Raw genomic sequence first — 17,640 nt, forward strand, 5'->3', positions numbered from 1 at the left:
TCGCCCCTGATGTTAACTTCCTCCCCAACCAGTGTCATTAGTACAATGACGGTGCATATTTTTTTTAGCACTGATCACTGTATTCGTGTCACTGGTCCTCAAAAAGTGTCAGAAGTCTCAGTTTTCTAATTTGTCCACCGCAATATCGCAGTCCCACTATCTCCGCCATTACTAGTAAAAAAATACAAATTAAGAAAATAAAAAATATTCCATAGTATATAGATGCTGTAACTTTTGCGCAAAAAATGGCCCGGTCAGGAAGGGGGTAAAACTTTCCGGAGCTCAAGTGGTTCATTTCAAGTCAAAATCTTGGAGAACAGCTCTCAGGCTCTCTGTTAACAGCTAACATTAACCACTTCAACCCTGGAGGATTTGGCTGCTCAGTGACCAGAGCACGTTTTATAATTTGGCACTGCGCTGCTTTAACTGGTAATTGCGCGGTCATGCAATGCTGTCCCCATATTAAATTTGCGTCCTTTTTTTCCCTCAAATAGGGCTTTTGATGGTATTTGCCCCTGCGGTTTTTATTTTTTGCGATAGAAATGGAAAGACCGAAAAAATGTAAAAAATTATATTTTCTACTTGTTTGTTATTAAAAAAAAAAAAAAAAAAATTAAAAATAAACTCAATTTCACTCATACATTTAGGTCAAAATGAATTCAGCCACGTGTCTTTGGTAAAAAAAATGTTACTAAGCGTATATTTATTGGTTTGCGCAAAAGTTATAGCGACTACAAACTAGGGTACATTTTCTGGAATTTACGCAGCTTTTAGATTATGACTACCAATCTCATTTCTTGATTTGCTAAAATGGCAGGGCAGTACAACCCCCCCCCTCCCCCAAATGACCCAATTTTGGAAAGTGGACACCATAAGGAAATTGCTGAGAGGCATGTTGAATATTTTAGTTTTTTTGTCACAAGTGCTTCAAAAAAAAAAAAAAATTACACAAAGTTGTCACTAAATGATATATTGCTCACACATGCCATGGTAATATGTGGAATTACACCCCAAAATGCATTCTGCTGCTTCTCCTGAGTATGGGGATACCTCATGTGTGAGACTTTTTGGGAGCCTAGCCGCGTACAGGACCCCAAAATCCAATCATCTGAATTTCTAAGGGTGAAACTTTATAATTTACATAAACGGGTGACCCTGCCCCCACCCGGTGACCCCCCTCCCCCTCTGACAACACTGGGAAAGCCATAGGGAAGTCTCCGTATGTCAGAGGGGGTGGAGTCACCGGGTGGCCCCACCCTCCATTATATAAGAAGTGTCAGAAGAACCGAAGCGTCACACGGCAGAAGACTCCCACTGAGGCGGATCATGTGGGCAAAGTGGAGAAGAAGCCGCAGGAAGATGTAGGACGAGAAGAGCGGAGGAAGAAGAAGATGAAGAAGATGATGGAGAAGAAGATGGAGGAAGAGGAAGAACACTGAAGGAAGACCAGAAGAAAGAAGATGGAAGAAGAAGCAGAAGGAAGAAGAAATTAATAAAGGACTTTATGTTTACAGTTTTTTAACCTTTTTGACACTTTTTTGTGAAATGGTAGGGGTACATTTGTACCCCATTACCAATTCACATGGGGGGCCAGGATCTGAGGGTCCCATTGTTAAAGGGGGCTTCCAGATTCCGGTAAGCCCCCTGCCCGCAGACCCCCACAACCACTGGGCAAGGGTTGTCGGGATGAGGCCCTTCTCCCCATCAACATGGGGACAAGGTGCTTTGGGGGTACCCCAAAGCACCCTCCTAATGTTGAGGTCATATGGCCTGGTATGGTTCAGGAGGGGGGGGGGCGCTCTCTCGTCCCCCCTCTTTTCCTGCGGCCTGCCAGGTTGCATGCTCGGATAAGGGTCTGGTATGGATTTTTGGGGTGACCCCACGCCATTTTTTTATTTTATTTTGGCACGGGGTTCCCCTTAATATCCATACCAGATCTGAAGGGCTTGGTATGGAATTTAGGGGGGGGCCACATGCATTTTTTAAAAATTTGGGTTCGGGGTTCCCCTGTGGGGAAATCCCATGCTGTTTGTATCAATGAAGTTTTATTGTCGGACCGACAATTCATTATAGCCGCGAGTAGTTTTAAATGACTTTTTTTTTTTTTTTTTTAAATGCCATTTTGCTGTCAGACTGTTCTAAACACGGGAAAACATGCGCCCCTTTACAGGCACACTATATACAACCGCAGGTACAAAATTTAAAGGAATATTTCACTTTTATTGTTTCACTTTAAGCATTATTAATATCACTGCTCCCGAAAAAACTGCAGTTTTTAAAACTTTTTTTTTTTTTTTGCATTGATACATGTCCCCTGGGGCAGGACCCAGGTCCCCAAGCACTTTTTATGACAATACCATGCATATATGCCTTTAAAATTAGCATTTTTGATTATTCATGTTCGTGTCCCATAGACTTTAACGGTGTTCATGTGTTCGAACAAATTTTTTGCCTGTTCGCATGTTCTGGATGAGAACCGAACCAGGGTGTGTTCGGCTCATCCCTAGTCACCAGTGACTCAACTACGGCGATTGATTGGTGACACTGGAGACAGGGGGTGAAAGAGTTAATTGGGGGCGATCAAGGGTTAAACCTTTATTAGGGGAGTTTAGGGGGGTAACCTAGACCTAACACGGCCTACTACTAACTGCCCTAACCCTTATTTCAGTCACAAATTACACCAATGCAGCGATCAGCGAAAAATCTGAAAACTGCAATTGGTGACACAGTGACAGGGAGTGGATGGGATTAACTGGGGAGCCGATCGGGGGGTGGCAAGTGTACCTGTGTAGTGTTGGTGCTCACGGTTAGATGTTATCTTTAATCTCACTGGAATCGAACAGACTCCACGAGGAGAGATGACATCACTTCCTCCTGTCTGTGTTTACACTTACACAGGCAGGGGAAGGTTGGACCGATCACCAGGTCCAGACTATAAATGATTGGTCTGGCCCTGGGGACTGTCCTCTAACGAATCCAACTGCCACAGGCACACGGGAGGGACGTACAGGTACACCCATTTGCCCACCCGTGCCATTCTGCCAACGTACATCGGCGCGTGGCGGTCGGGAACTGGTTAAATTAAATCATGTTATGATCACTGCTACCCAGATGTTCTTTTATATGAACAGTAATAAGCCCCGCAATGTTTGAGATCACTAGATCCAGTGGAGCATCATTTCTAGTTGGGGCTTTTATAAACTGTACCAAAAACTGTATTGTAATAGGTTTATACATTTCTGCCCTTTTACTGTTCCAGTACATTTCGGGGTACTTAAAATCCCCCATTATTATTACCCTCTCTGCCCTTTCTGCCTGTGCAAGGAGCAGAGTCTCCACCCCTTCATTAATACTGGGTGGCCTATAACAAACTCCAATAATTCACTTTGAACAATCTCTAAATCTTGAACATGGTCATGATCAGTGAGTCATGGTCATGATCAAAATGTAAATAAAACACAACACAAGGTTTGCAAATAATTTATTGCACAGCTCCGGGGGTCTTCTCCTTGTGTTGTGTTTTATTTAATTTTTTTTCACCAGGTGAATGGGTAGGGGTACATTGTACTTCATACTCATTCACATAGGGTGGGGGGCCAGTATCTGGGGGCCCCCTTATTAAAGGGGGCTCCCAGATTCCGATAAGCCCCCCAGGGTTGTTGGGAAGAGGCCCTTGTCCTCATCAACATGGGGACAAGGTGCTTTGGGGTGGGGGGGCCCTTACCCGAAGCACCCCCCCATGTTGAGGGCACGCGGCCTGGTACAGCTCAGGAAGGGGGGCACTCGCTCATCCTCACCCCCTTTCCTGACCGGCCGGGCTGCGTGCTCAGATAAGGGACTGATATGGGGCTTTCGGGGGGAACCCCACGCCGTTTTTTCAGCGTAGGGCTTCCCCTTTAAATCCATACCAGGTGACGGGGCTAGCGAGGTGTCAATCTCGCCGCCGAAGGCAGCGACATTGACTTCCTTCGCTAGTCCCGTCTACCTGGAGCTGCATTAGAAATGAACTGACTTTTCTCCGTGTGTGGGCAAGTCCGTTCATTTCAAAAGTCCGGCGGAAACCCGCCATAGTCCACTGGGTTGTCCGCCGGACTTAGCCCGCTGGAAAAGTACAATCGTGTGTGGGCAGGTCCACTCCTTCGGAAAGTCCGGCGGACCTCCGCTGCAAAGTCTGATTGTGTGAACGCGGCATTAGAAATGTTTAATGGACAATCCTTCTGTATTGAATCACCTGTCTGCATATGTGTACAACTGGCACCACTTTCTCATTTAGTACATTGTTCTCTTTTCTTTTCTTCTATTGTATGGTATATTTTCAGTAACAATGATTGGAAGCAAAAACACAAACATTGGGGTTGATTTACTAAAGGCAAAGAGACTGTGCACTTTGCATGTGCAGTTGCCCCAGAGCTTAGTAAATGAGGTAACGCTTCACTTTACAAAGTACACCCAATCACATGCAAGGAATTTTTTTTTTTTTTTATGTATTTTTGCTGCACATGATTGGTAGATGGAAGTCAGCAGAGCTCCCCCCATTTACTGAGTTCTGGAGCAAGGGCACTTGCAAAGTGCAGTCCATTTGCCTTTATAAAATCAAATCTATTTGTTATTTTGCCAGAGTTAATTTTTATTTTTTATTTTTTTGGTGTATATACAAGCATATACTGTACATGAAGCTCCCAGTCACTCTAAACATAATACGATGTACATGCATATCATAATGGTCTAATCCCTTGATCATATGTGGTTGGAATACTTAAATTTTTCACAAATGTCTTTGGAGATGGCTTTGGCAAAATTGTTTGCAATTAGAAGCAAATCAAATGAGAAGCCATTGGGAGGCACAATAGACACTTTTTAAAGCCCCATACACACGAGCAGAATGTCAGGGCCACTACTAAAAATACTGGCCAACATTCTGCCTATATGTAAGTTGGTCTGTCTTGACAGAAGCCAGCCATTTGGCTGGCTTCTGTCTGACATGCCTGCCGGGAAACCAGCAGTCGACCGACTCCTGATCAGTGTTCTCAGCCACTGGCAGAAAGCGCTGGTCTGAGTATTCTGGCGGAGCACTTACCCACATTGTTTGGTCCATAGTATTCATATCTTGCTAAAAGACGAGATGTGTTATAAAAAAATATGTAGCAAATTCCATTTTAAATTCTTGTTTTCCCAGGTTTTAGAGAGCTTCAAGATTATGGATTACAGCCTTCTTTTAGGAGTACACAACATAGAGCAACATGAGAAAACACGGCAAACAGATGGATCCCAGAGTCACGTTGATGAAAAGAGGCCTGTTGGACAGAAGGCTCTGTATTCCACAGCAATGGAATCCATCCAGGGGGGTGCAGCTCATGGGGAATCCATAGACACAGATGATACGTGAGTAAAATAAGTGTATCTATAGATGTGTGTATGTGATATAGATATATATATATATATATATATATATATATATACATACACACAGTGCCTTGCGAAAGTATTCGGCCCCCTTGAACTTTTCAACCTTTTGCCACATTTCAGGCTTCAAACATAAAGATATAACATTTTTATTTTTTGTGAAGAATCACCAACAAGTGGGACACAATTGTGAAGTGGAACGAAATCTATTGGATATTTTAAACTTTTTTAGCAAATAAAAAACTGAAAAGCGGTGCGTGCAATATTATTCGGCCCCTTTACTTTCAGTGCAGCAAACTCACTCCAGAAGTTCAGCGAGGATCTTTGAATGATCCAATGTTGTCCTAAATGACTGATGGTGATAAATAGAATCCACCTTTGTGTAATCAAGTCTCTGTATAAATGCACCTGCTCTGTAATAGTCTCAGGGTTCTGTTGAATGCGCAGAGAGCATCATGAAGACCAAGGAACACACCAGGCAGGTCCGTAATACTGTTGTGGAGAAGTTTAAAGCCGGATTTGGATACAAAAAGATTTTCCAAGCTTTAAACATCCCAAGGAGCACTGTGCAAGCGATCATTTTGAAATGGAAGGAGCATCAGACCACTGCAAATCTACCAAGACCTGGCCGTCCCTCTAAACTTTCAGCTCAGACAAGGAGAAGACTGATCAGAGATGCAGCCAAGAGGCCCATGATCACTCTGGATGAACTGCAGAGAACTACAGCTGAGGTGGGAGAGTCTGTCCATAGGACAACAATCAGTCGTACACTGCACAAATCTGGCCTTTATGGAAGAGTGGCAAGAAGAAAGCCATTTCTCAAAGATATCCATAAAAAGTCTTGTCTAAAGTTTGCCACAAGCCACCTGGGAGACACACCAAACATGTGGAAGAAGGTGCTCTGGTCAGATGAAACATAAATCAAACTTTTTGCCCACAGTGCAAAACGATATGTTTGGCTAAAAGCAACACAGCTCATCACCCTCAACACACCATCCCCACTGTTAAACATGGTGGTGGCACCATCATGGTTTGGGCCTGCTTTTCTTCAGCAGGGACAGGGAAGATGGTTAAAATTGAGGGGAAGATGGATGCAGCCAAATACAGGACCATTCTGGATGAAAACCTGTTGGAGTCTACAAAAGACCTGAAACTGGGACGGAGATTTATCTTCCAACAAGACAATGATCCCAAACATACAGCAAAATCTACAAAGGAATGTTTCACAAATAAACGTATCCAGGTGTTAGAATGGCCAAGTCAAAGTCCAGACCTGAATCCAATCGAGAATCTGTGGAAAGAGCTGAAAACTGCTGTTCACAAACGCTCTCCATCCAACCTCACTGAGCTCGAGCTGTTTTGCAAGGAAGAATGGGCAAGAATTTCAGTCTCTCGATGTGCAAAACTGATAGAGACATACCCCACGCGACTTGCAGCTGTAATTGCAGCAAAAGGTGACTCTACAAAGTATTAACGCAAGGGGGCCGAATAATTTTGCACGCCCCACTTTTCATTTTTTTATTAGTTAAAAATGTTTCAAAAATCCAATAGATTTCGTTCCACTTCACAATTGTGTCCCACTTGTTGGTGATTCTTCACAAAAAATAAAAATGTTATATCTTTATGTTTGAAGCCTGAAATGTGGTAAAAGGTTGAAAAGTTCAAGGGGGCCGAATACTTTCGCAAGGCACTGTGTATATATATATATATATATATATATATATATATATATATATATAAAATGTATGTATATAAGAGTTAACACTAACTAAATGACAATTGTATTGCTAAGGGACAGTGTACCGAACTGACTTTTTTCTTTTTAGCGGCAGAATACTGTTTTCAACTTTTTGTTGCATATCAGCTGCCTCTTTGCAACCTCTTTCTCCCAACATACTGCAGCACAAAATATCTTTGGGCGGGTTCCCTGATGACGGTAACAGTGGACCATGTTTGATCAGTGTAATGGTGTGGTTGTGCAGAGGGATAGATCACTGCATCCACATCGCTTGGATTCAGGAATCTGTGAGTTTTCTTTCAACCTGCTGGCTGAACGAACAAAAACTCTATGTACCCAGTTTTAGAAGTGACTGCCGATAGCAGAGGAATTAGAGAGTACACAGAAATCACAGTAGTTTTTTGGATTAAGGCAGGTAACTGGATAGAAGGATATGCTTTATTCATTTTTTTATTTTTAGAGGTTTACAACCACTTTACATAAATATTTTATGTCCAGAGTTCAGATATAAACTCTTAACCTCCACACAGCTTCTCTACGACATAACATTGTGGTTTGACAGTATAAGTATGATGTACTAGTTCTAATGAGACATTTGATCAACTTTGAAAAGAAACATTCAAATGGTTTAGAGTGGGCATTTAAAACTTGGATGAAACAGTGGGCCCAGTTGAGAGCTACATTTTCAAGGGGGCGGCATCATGTTAACAGAGAGCTTCATCACATAATTCCAGTAAAAGATTGTGGCACTTTGGAACATAACACTTAACATTGTAACTGAAAATATTTTCATCCAAGGAACAGGGGCAAGAACATAATTATGTAAGAAAGCTTTATATAAGATTATGACTAAGCACTGGCCAGCCCAACAAAATGGGTGAAACATTGAAGAGACATATTACCCAGAAAACGTCCCTTGCTGTGAAAAGCGCACCTAAATTATGAAAGAAGTCCACTTCTTGGTCCACTTTCAGGACCAAACCTCAAGACATCCATCTGTGTGATGCTTGTTACATATGAGTTATATGTTCAACCAACATACACAGTACTGCATGGTAGTAGGGGCAGGAAATGTATGATCTACAATTGTATAAATTGCAAGAGAGGAATTATTTATGCACTTACCTGTTCTGTTGGGCAAACCAAAAATGATTTGAAAATAAGAATTCAACAACAAATACACGTGATTACTGAAAGCATTGGGATGCCTGCCTTTACACCCACATGAACTTTAATGGCATCTCAATCTTATGCCCTGTACACACGGTCGGACATTCCGACCACAAAATCCGTCTGATTTTTTCTGACGGATTTTGTCTGAAACTGGTGGTACATGCACACGGTCGGACAAAGTTCTCGGAAAATCCGATCGTTCGGAACGTGATGACGTTCGTTCGTTATGACGGGACTATGTAGAGGCTAGTAGCCAATATCTTTGGTCTCGTAATTTGATCTGAGCATGCGTGGCACTTTGTCCGATCGGAATTCTCTACAAACGATCGGATTTTCCGGCATTATAAACTGATCGGACATTTTCCATCTGAATTTCCAACCGTGTGTACAAGGCATTAGTCCGTAGGGTTCAATATTGACTTGGCCCACCTTTTGCTGATATAACAGCTTCAACTCTTCTGGGAAGGCTGTCCACAAGATTTAGGAGTATGTCTATGGGAATATTTCACTATTCTTCCAGAAGCACATTTGTGAGGTCAGGCACTGACATTGGACGAAAAGGCCTTGCTCACAGTCTCCACTCTAATTTATCCCAAAGATAGGTTGAGGTCAGGACTCTGTGCAGGCCAGTCAAGTCCCTCTACCCCAAACTCATTCATCCCAGTCTTTATGGACCTTGCTTTGTGCACTGGTGGGCAGTCATGTTGGAACAGGAAGGGGCCATCCCCAAGCAAGCTCCTAAACTTTGTGAACAGCCTTCCCAGAAGAATTGAAGCTCTTATAGCCGCAAAGGGTGGGCCAACTCAATCTTGAACCCTACGGACTAAGACTGGGATGCCATTAAAGTTCATGTGTGAGTAAAGGCAAGCGTCCCAATACTTTCTGGAATTTAGGGTATCTATTAATTTACCATCCAGGAACAAAAAAAGAACAAACCACTAATTGCAGTGGGTATTTGTTTCTAATGACCCTTAGGCTGGGTTCACACTGCTGCGGTGTACGAGATCGGATGTGATTCGCACCACACTGCAGTGCAAATCACATGCGATCTCTGTGCGATACGATTTCAGCCATACAGATAGTATGGCTGAATTCGAATCGCATCCGGCTCAAACTCGCATTGGACCCTTTTTTTGGTCCGCAGCAGAATCGGATTGCATGGTGTGAACACCCCGATTCCTGTCCGAGTTTGCAGATCGCACTGCGATATACGAACTGATTTGGAGGTGTCATTAACTTTTCACTGACACTCCCAGCCGTTCGCATAGGGCAGTGTGAACTGCCGCCGGGAGGCATGCGATGCGGGAACCCGCAGCGGATTCGCGGCGTTCCCGCATCGCTGCAGTGTGAACCCAGCCTAAAGCTTAAAGGAAGTTTAAACTTCTGTTAGGGTTAACCACGGGACACAGAAGTGGGCTACAATTGAGAGAAATTTGTAAAATGCTGCCAGGAGAGATGAGGACCGATATTACAGCAATATTCGTAAAGAGATTGAATATAGAAACAAATGTGGAAAAACAAGGACTGCTTTCCAGAAGATCTATGAGATCAAAATAAATTTCAGCCTCAAGTAAATATGTGAGGTTAAAGATGTCCATGATGGAACTGAGGTGAAACAAAGTTAGAAGGAATACACCTTTATGGCAAGGATATCAATAGCTAAGACCCTTTTTTGAAAGAAACTATACAGAAAGGCCTGATGATGGAAGAGGAAGTTGGACTGGCATAGAGATTATTGACCACAGGTAATGATAAATTGCATTAGAATAGCTAAAAGCAACTGAAGAAGACTCAATCATAGTGCTGAGTCTGGAAAGCCACGCAATGGTCAGCAGTTTGGAAAATATCTGTTTATATTCTGAAACCAAAGAAAGGAGACATGAGAGCTAGCAAGCTATCAAACCATTTCTCTGTAAAAACCAGAAAGATTATGTTAAACATTATTCAACTAAGATTAGAACCTTACATAGAAAGCCAATTATAAGATGTACAAGCTGGATTTACAACCCCAATTCCAAAAAAAGTTGAGACGCTGTGTAAAATTTATATAAATGCAATGATTTGCAAGTCGAATAGACAAATATTTTATTTAAAATAGAAAATAAAAAGATTTTTGAGAAAAATATAAGATCATTTTGAAATTGATGGCAGCAAGATGTACCCAAAAATTTGGGACATGGTCATGTTTACTACTATGTAGCACCCCCTCTTCTTTTAACAACACTCCAGTTGCTGGAGTTTGGGGAGAGGAATTTTGCCCCATTCTTGCCTTGATATAAGATTCTAACTGCTAGACAGTCTTGAGTATTTATTGTAGTATTTTTTTCGTTTTAAGATGCTCTGAATATTTTCAATATAACTAAAAATCAAGCAGTCAAATTCTTTGATAGAAAAAGATCTTCAAAAGCACTGTTGTGTCTGTAAGTCCAAAGGTCAATTGTCCAGGCTATGGTATTTTTGTTGCTTTCTGTGCATGTGAAAACAATAAAGAAGTAAGACATGGAAAGTATTGATGCATTTGCATGTCAGCAAAGAATTCTACAAATACAATGGACAGCAACTAAAACAAATTAATTCTTCAACAAATGAAGCCCAAACTATCACTAGATACCCAGATGACTAGGGTGAAGCTTAGACATATTATGAGATGTACAGACTCACTGAAAGAGACAGTTATGTTTGGAAAAGTTAAAGGGGAAATAAAGAGGACAATCAGCAATAAGGTAACCGAATCCCGGAGCAACATTGTCCATGTGGTTACTAGGAGTCAGCATCAACGCGTGCACACTGGATAGGATGACGTTGTATGCAAGGGCAAGTATTAATATAAATGGTATGTATAAATGCCAGATATATCACATTAACACATTTTAATCATTATTTTAATATATTTTTTAGCTTTTATAAGAGTGGTTACTGTTCTATTATCATTGACTTACCACACATTACCTGTCCTCATCCTTTTGTTTTTTCCTGCCTTCCCTCCCTGTGTTTCTTCATATTTTTTTTTTCTTTTTTTAAATTTCTTTACTTCTTCCTCTTACCCCTTCTACCCAACCCCCCACCTTTCCACTTTTCCTTTTATTTTTTTCTCTCCTCTCCCTACTCAAAATCAGCTGGAGCCAAACAAGGCCAGAAAAAGTACTTCTTACTCCATTAACCACTTGATGACCGCCCTATAGCAGTTTTACTGCTACAGGGCAGCAGCTCTGTACAGGATCACATATATGTGATCCTGCACGTCCACCACCGGCGGGCCACTTCTGCTGCGATTCTTCACAGCAAAAGCTAATCTGGGGGTGCCGGGCACTCTATGTCCTCTGGCACCCGCAGATCATCGGTAAACAACACAGAACGGGGGAAATGTCTATGTAAACAAGGCAGATTGCTGTTCTGACAGGGAAGAAGGGATGGATTCTGTGTTCCTGCAAAGCAGGGACTAGAATCCATCTCTTCCCCTAGTAAAAACAGCACATACAGTACACAAAAATACTGGCTAGGCACACAGTTAACCCTTTGATCGCCCTAGAGGTTTAACCCCTTCCCAGCCAATGTCATTGGTACAGTGACACTGCATATTTTTTTTAGCACTGATCACTGTATTAGTGTCACTGGTCCCCAAAAAGTGAAAGTGTCAGAATGTCCACCACAATATTGCATTCCCTCTATATAGTTTGTAGATGCTATAACTTTTGCGCAAACCAATCAATATACGCTTATTGGGATTTTTTTTTTTAACCAAAAATATGTAGCAGAATACATATTGGCCTAAATTTATGAAGGAATTCGATTTTCTCTTATATTCACTGACTGACACAGCTCCTCTCTTAGCCATTGGGTTGTTATGCCCACCTTTAGGAGAATACTAGGCATTACTTGTTATGTAACACACAGAACTTTCCAGTTCCACCCAGGGGGCGGTCCCTTAGGTAACAAGCCTCCAGCCTGCCATGCAGTCATCAGTTTTATTTCGCCTAGTGAAGAAGGACCTAGGAACCCTGACGGGCCCACCGGTCCGTGTTTTATTCTGCAGAAGCTTGGCTTTTTGCGCACGATGATAGATCCTGTGATCTGCTATCAAAAGCTGGCTGGGTGACAGGCTGGATACTCTTATCCTTGTAGTCTCCCCAGTCCGGCCATCGAGCGTGTACAGGTCGCAGCTCCTCGCTAGGCAGGCCATGAAGAAACCTCAGCTTCAGGTGGTCGGTGAGCTTTTATGCTCCGGGGCACACATATGACCGGGCTACTGATGTCTGCATCACAGTGTGCCAGGCCAGCAGCCACCCTGTACTGATCAGTGAGTGGGTCTGTGATGGAATGTCTCCCAGCTCTTCAGAACTGGTAAGTACAGCTCTCCCTGCCTTGGTGCGGCTGAGCAGCTGGGCATTCCCTCACCTCCCTCTCTTCTTTCCCTGTCCCTCCCCCCCCCCCCTGGGGGGATGCTGCTGAGCGGTGTGTCTGTGCAGGGGCTCTCCGGGGGGTCTCTCACCTGGGGGGGTGGTGCTGGCTGGCTGTGTCCTGTTTTCCATGCCCCTGGAAGGTGTCTGTGAGGCTGGGCCTGTGTCTCATGGTTCTGCATTCGGCTGCCATTTGAGGTGTGGGCAAGGGAAAGCATGCTCTCCTTAGCTTCGGCGGCCATTTTCCCTGTGATTTGTCCTATAAAGGACGTCAGCAGCCATTTTCTAGGAGCCTGAACGCGTTTTTCTGTCTTCTCTAGCGGCAGCATGTGCTCCTGTGCTCTGGCGGACATTTTCCCTGTGTTTTATGTCTCATAGTTAGTTGAATAAAGACACCAGTCCATCCAGTTCAACCCGAGTGTCTACAATTGTCCCCATCCCTGTACTTTACACACTCGCATTGGTCCCTACCCACAATCCAAGGTCCCCATTCATATACTAGGGCCAATTTTGGACAGAAACCAATTAACCTACCTGCATGTCTTTGGTTTGTGGGAGGAAACCGGAGTACCCGGAGGAAACCCACGCAGGCACAGGGAGAACATGCAAACTCCAGGCAGGGAGTGTCATGGTTGGGATTCGAACCAGCGACACTTCTTACTGCTAGGTGAGAGTGCTAGCCACTACACCACTGTGCCGCCCTAAATGTCCTTATACTGGACGCTGGGTGGCCATTTTCTTTGAGCCTGAGTACACTACAGAGCGGTTTGAGCGCCATTGGCAGCTGCTTCCACCGACACAAGGCTGTTTCCTCTGCACCTGGGAGCCAACAGAAACTACAGGCACTACCTGCTGGATAGCGCAGAACCCCTCAGGGTGGTGAGTTCTGTGGGAAAGAGCCCCTCAGCGGCAGCAGTAAGGAGGGTGGGACTGTCACTGTCCTAAGTCCCCTTTGGGTGGCAGACAGTGTAGGGTCGGCATGGCTTCAGAAACTGGCGTTTCTTCCCCTGAAATCCAGGCAATTGCAACCGGGTCGCCTGCAGACTGCTCAGTGCCCGTGGACACCTTGTCGGCGGTCCTCAATTCGTTCACTGCCAAGATGGAGGCAGTGCATGGGTGCAAAGGTGCTAAAAAGCGCCCCCTGCCCACCTTCCTCTGGGGAGAGCTCTGAAGCAGACTCTGGTCCCGCTGAGACCGGTGACCCCTGCTCTGTCTTGTCAGATGACGCTGACTAGGACCGTTCGGACAGTGAGGATGAGTCCCCGTCCGGGTCTATACGCGACAAAGCGCTTGTTGGAGCACTTATCACAGTTGTGCGTGATACCCTGAAGATTCAGGAGCCAGCAGATTCCTCTTCTGAGGTAGTGGTCCCTTTTGGGTCCCGTAAGCCAGCCCGTTCACCTATGGTGTTCGTGTATCTGACTTATTTTGACAAGTTCATTTACAAGGAATGGGGTCGACCGCAATGGACCTTTACGGTTCCCAAATACATGGTGGTGCGTTACCCCTTTTGAGGAGAGCCTTCTCAAAAAGTGGTCGGCTCCTCCGGTCGTGGACCCCCCAGTATCCAGGTTAAACAAAGTAACCACGATCCTGGTAGAGGGGACTCCTGCATTTAAGGATCCCACGGACAGGAAGGCCGAGGCAGTGGCTTGTTCCTTGTTTACGCTTGTGGGGTCAGCCATGCGACCAGTACTGGCATCCGCACTTGTGTCGCAGACACTGAGTGGGCAAAACTGTTGCACCGCGAATTGGGTGAACAACAGGCTTCCCCTGTCTGCGTGGAACTAGCAGACCAACTGGTGCAAGGCCTTAAGTACGTTTGTGACGCGGCCCTGGATACTCTCCCCCTGTTATCCAGGGCTTCAGTGTCAGCAGTGGTGCTAAGGCGCCTGATTTGGTTAAAATGCTGGTCTGCTGACCAGGCATCTAAAAAAGCCCTGATGGATCTTCCCTTCCTTGGCAACCGGCTCTTTGGAGCCTCTTTGGATGACATTATTACGAGTGCCACAGGTGGTAAGAGTACTCTACCCCTACAGGCCAGGAAGGCTAAGGAGCCACGCCCTAATTTTCCGCTCACAAATGGCTTTTTCGTCCGCCCGGAGCTTCGGCTAAACGCCCCCAGCCCGACAGGACGACAACGGAAAGGACAGCAATGTCCCTGGAACCGCAAGCCTAACAGCCTGCAAACAAAAATGCTACTGCATGAAGGGTTGCCCCCGCCCATCACTCGGGTGGGGGGTCGCCTTGGGGAGTTTGCAGCCCGGTGGTCCTCTCGACTGTCCAACCAATGGGTCTGCGATCTGATTTCCACAGGCTACAAGATAGAGTTTCTTTCTTGGCCGCCAAACAGATTCTTCCCCTCCAGCATATCCGTATCCCCGGCTCGCCGCGAGGCCCTCTTGGGGGCAGTAAGGGACCTGCTAAATCGTGGGGTGACTGTCGGAGTGTTTCCAGGGTTCTACTCAAACCTGTTTGTAGTTCCAAAGAAGGAAGGGGTTTGGACAATTTTGGATCTAAAAGCCCTGAATCACTTTGTGAAGGTGCAGAGGTTCAGGATGGAATCAGTTCACTCAGTAGTCACTGCAGTCCATCAAGGGGACTTCCTGGCGTCCTTAGACATCCAGGATGCGTATCTGCACATACCCATATGCCTCTGGCATCAAAAGTTTCTGCGGTTTGCAGTCGGGGAAGCCCACTACCAGTTTGTGGCTCTCTTTTTTGGTTTGGCATCAGCCCCCCCGAGTCTTTACCAAGGTATTGGCTCCAGTGTTGGCGTTGTTGCGGCAACGTGGGATCGCGATCGTGGGATACCTAGACAATCTCCTCCTGAGAGCATCTTCCACCTCAGAGTTAGAGGAGGATGTGGCGATCACCATGCAGACCCTGCAAGAGTTTGGGTGGCTGTTGAACCTAAAGAAGTCGGTGGTAGTACCGACCAAGCATTTGGAGTACCTAGGCTTGCTGCTGGACTCCAGGGAAGCGAGAGCGTTTCTCCCTTTGGACAAGCTGCAGACTCTCAGAGCCGTGGTAAAGCTGCTGATGAACCGCAAGTGGTGGTCGCTTCGCTTCTGCATGCGAGTCCTGGGTCTCATGGTGGCCTCCTTCGAGGCAGTACCGTTTGCCCAGTTCCACACCAGAGTTCTGCAGAAGGAGATTTTGATTAAATGGGACAAATCTTGGTTGACCCTGGATCGGCAGATCCAGGTGAGCCAGTTAGTCAGGGATTCACTGCTTCAGTCCGGGAAGTCGTTCCTTCCTCTAAAATGGGCAGTGATCACAATGGATGCCAGCCTACCCACTGGGGTGGAGTGATGGGGGTTCAGTCGGCTCAGGGCCTCTAGTCGACGGAGGAATCCAAACTGCTGATCAATCTGCTTGAGCTGAAAGCGATCAGGCTATGCCTCTCCACATGGTCGATGAGACTACAAGGGCGTCCGATCAGGATCCAGTCAGACAACACCACTGCGGTGGCGTATGTCAATCACTACGGAAGAACAAGAAGCTCAGCCGCTGCACGGAAGGTCACTCACATACTTTGGTGGGCAGAGCAACATGTACCGGCCCTGTTGGTCATTTACATCCCAGGAGTGGAGAACTGGCAGGTGGACTATCTGAGTTTCCAGATACTGGACCCAGGAGAATGGGCATTGCATCCGGAGGTGTTCAGGCTACTGTGTCTGCGGTGGGGCACACTTGACCTTGATCTTCTGGCCTCCCGTCTCAATCGGAAGGTGCCGAGATTTGTGTCCAGGACAATAGATCCTCGGGTAGACAAGTCAGACGGGCTGGTAACTCCGTGGGGTCAGTATCAGCTGATCTATGCCTTTCCTCCGTTGAAGCTACTACCACGTCTGCTCCGCAGAGTGGAAGTCGAGGGGATTCCAGTAATTCTGGTCACCCCAGATTGGCCTCAACATCCATGGTACGCAGACCTGGTACGGCTGGTGGCAGACGCACCCTGCGACTGCCATTACAAGAGGACCTTCTGTTTCAAAGTCTGATTTTCCATCCTGCTTTACCATCACTGTCTTTAATGGCATGGCTATTGAAAGCCAGGTGTTGAGGAACAGGGGTCTGTTGGACTCAGTGATCCCCACTACGTGGAGAGCATGGAAATCCTCTTCCAGGAAGATTTAATATCGTACCTGGAAGGCCTACATCTCCATCTGTGAGGAGAAAGGATGGCATCCGCGCTCCTATATCCAGGATCCTGCTGTTTCTTCAGCAAGGAGTAGACCAGAAGTTGGCATTAAGCACCATTAAAGGACAAATATCAGCCTCAGCTGTCTTTTTTCAATGACCCCTGGCGTCTCACTCACTGGTGAGTACCTTTGTTCAAGGGGTGCGATCTGAACCTGGTGTTATCAGCGCTGCAAAAACCACCATTTGAAAATATCAGGGAGATCCCTCTGTTGACTCTTTCCCAGAAAGTGGTCTTTCTAGCGGCCATTACATCGGCCAGGAGAGTTTCGGAACTGTCGGCCTTGTCCTGCAAGTCGCCCTATTTATCCACAAGGATAAGGTGGTGTTGCGTCCGCAACCATCCTTTTTGCCGAAAGTGGTTTCGGCACTTCACATCAATGAGGACATTGTGTTACCTTCCTAAGTCGATACTTCCTAAGGAGGTGGCCCTTCACGCTCTGGACGTGGTTTGGGCTCTGAAGGTGTATCTGTCTGCCACAGCTCCCTTCCGGAAGTCAGACTCACTGTTTGTTTCGGTGGCTGGTCCAAAGAAAGGCATGGCGGTCTCGTCGGCCACATTTCCAGGTGGATCAGACAGATTGTAGTACAAGCCTACTCCTTGAAGGGGCAAGTGCCCCCCTTTCTGGTCACGGCCCACTCCACAAGTGCAATCGGAACGTCTTGGGCCTTCCGACCACAAAGTTCTATAAGGTAGACGTCAGTGCATCGGCTGATGCCTGTTTT

At 45.6% G+C, this 17,640-nt stretch overlaps 1 protein-coding gene across 5 annotated transcripts in view; it reads left to right on the top strand.

Moving 5' to 3' along the window:
• PIP5K1C (phosphatidylinositol-4-phosphate 5-kinase type 1 gamma) overlaps positions 1-17,640 on the top strand; it is a 561,428-nt gene that overhangs the window by 279,073 nt on the left and 264,715 nt on the right. For all 5 annotated transcript variants that reach the window (XR_013272204.1, XM_077475680.1, XM_077475681.1 and 2 more), the window contains one exon: positions 5,177-5,382. Coding sequence is in view for 4 of the 5 variants with exons in the window: in XM_077475680.1 (XP_077331806.1) it covers positions 5,177-5,382 (206 nt within the window). In the remaining variant the exon portion in view is untranslated. The remainder of the gene's footprint in view (positions 1-5,176; positions 5,383-17,640) is intronic.

This window comes from Lithobates pipiens, unplaced genomic scaffold (genome assembly GCF_037356315.1).
Source record: "Lithobates pipiens isolate NorthernLeopardFrog02 unplaced genomic scaffold, aLitPip1_a1.2 Scaffold_13, whole genome shotgun sequence".
Lineage (NCBI taxonomy): Eukaryota > Metazoa > Chordata > Amphibia > Anura > Ranidae > Lithobates > Lithobates pipiens.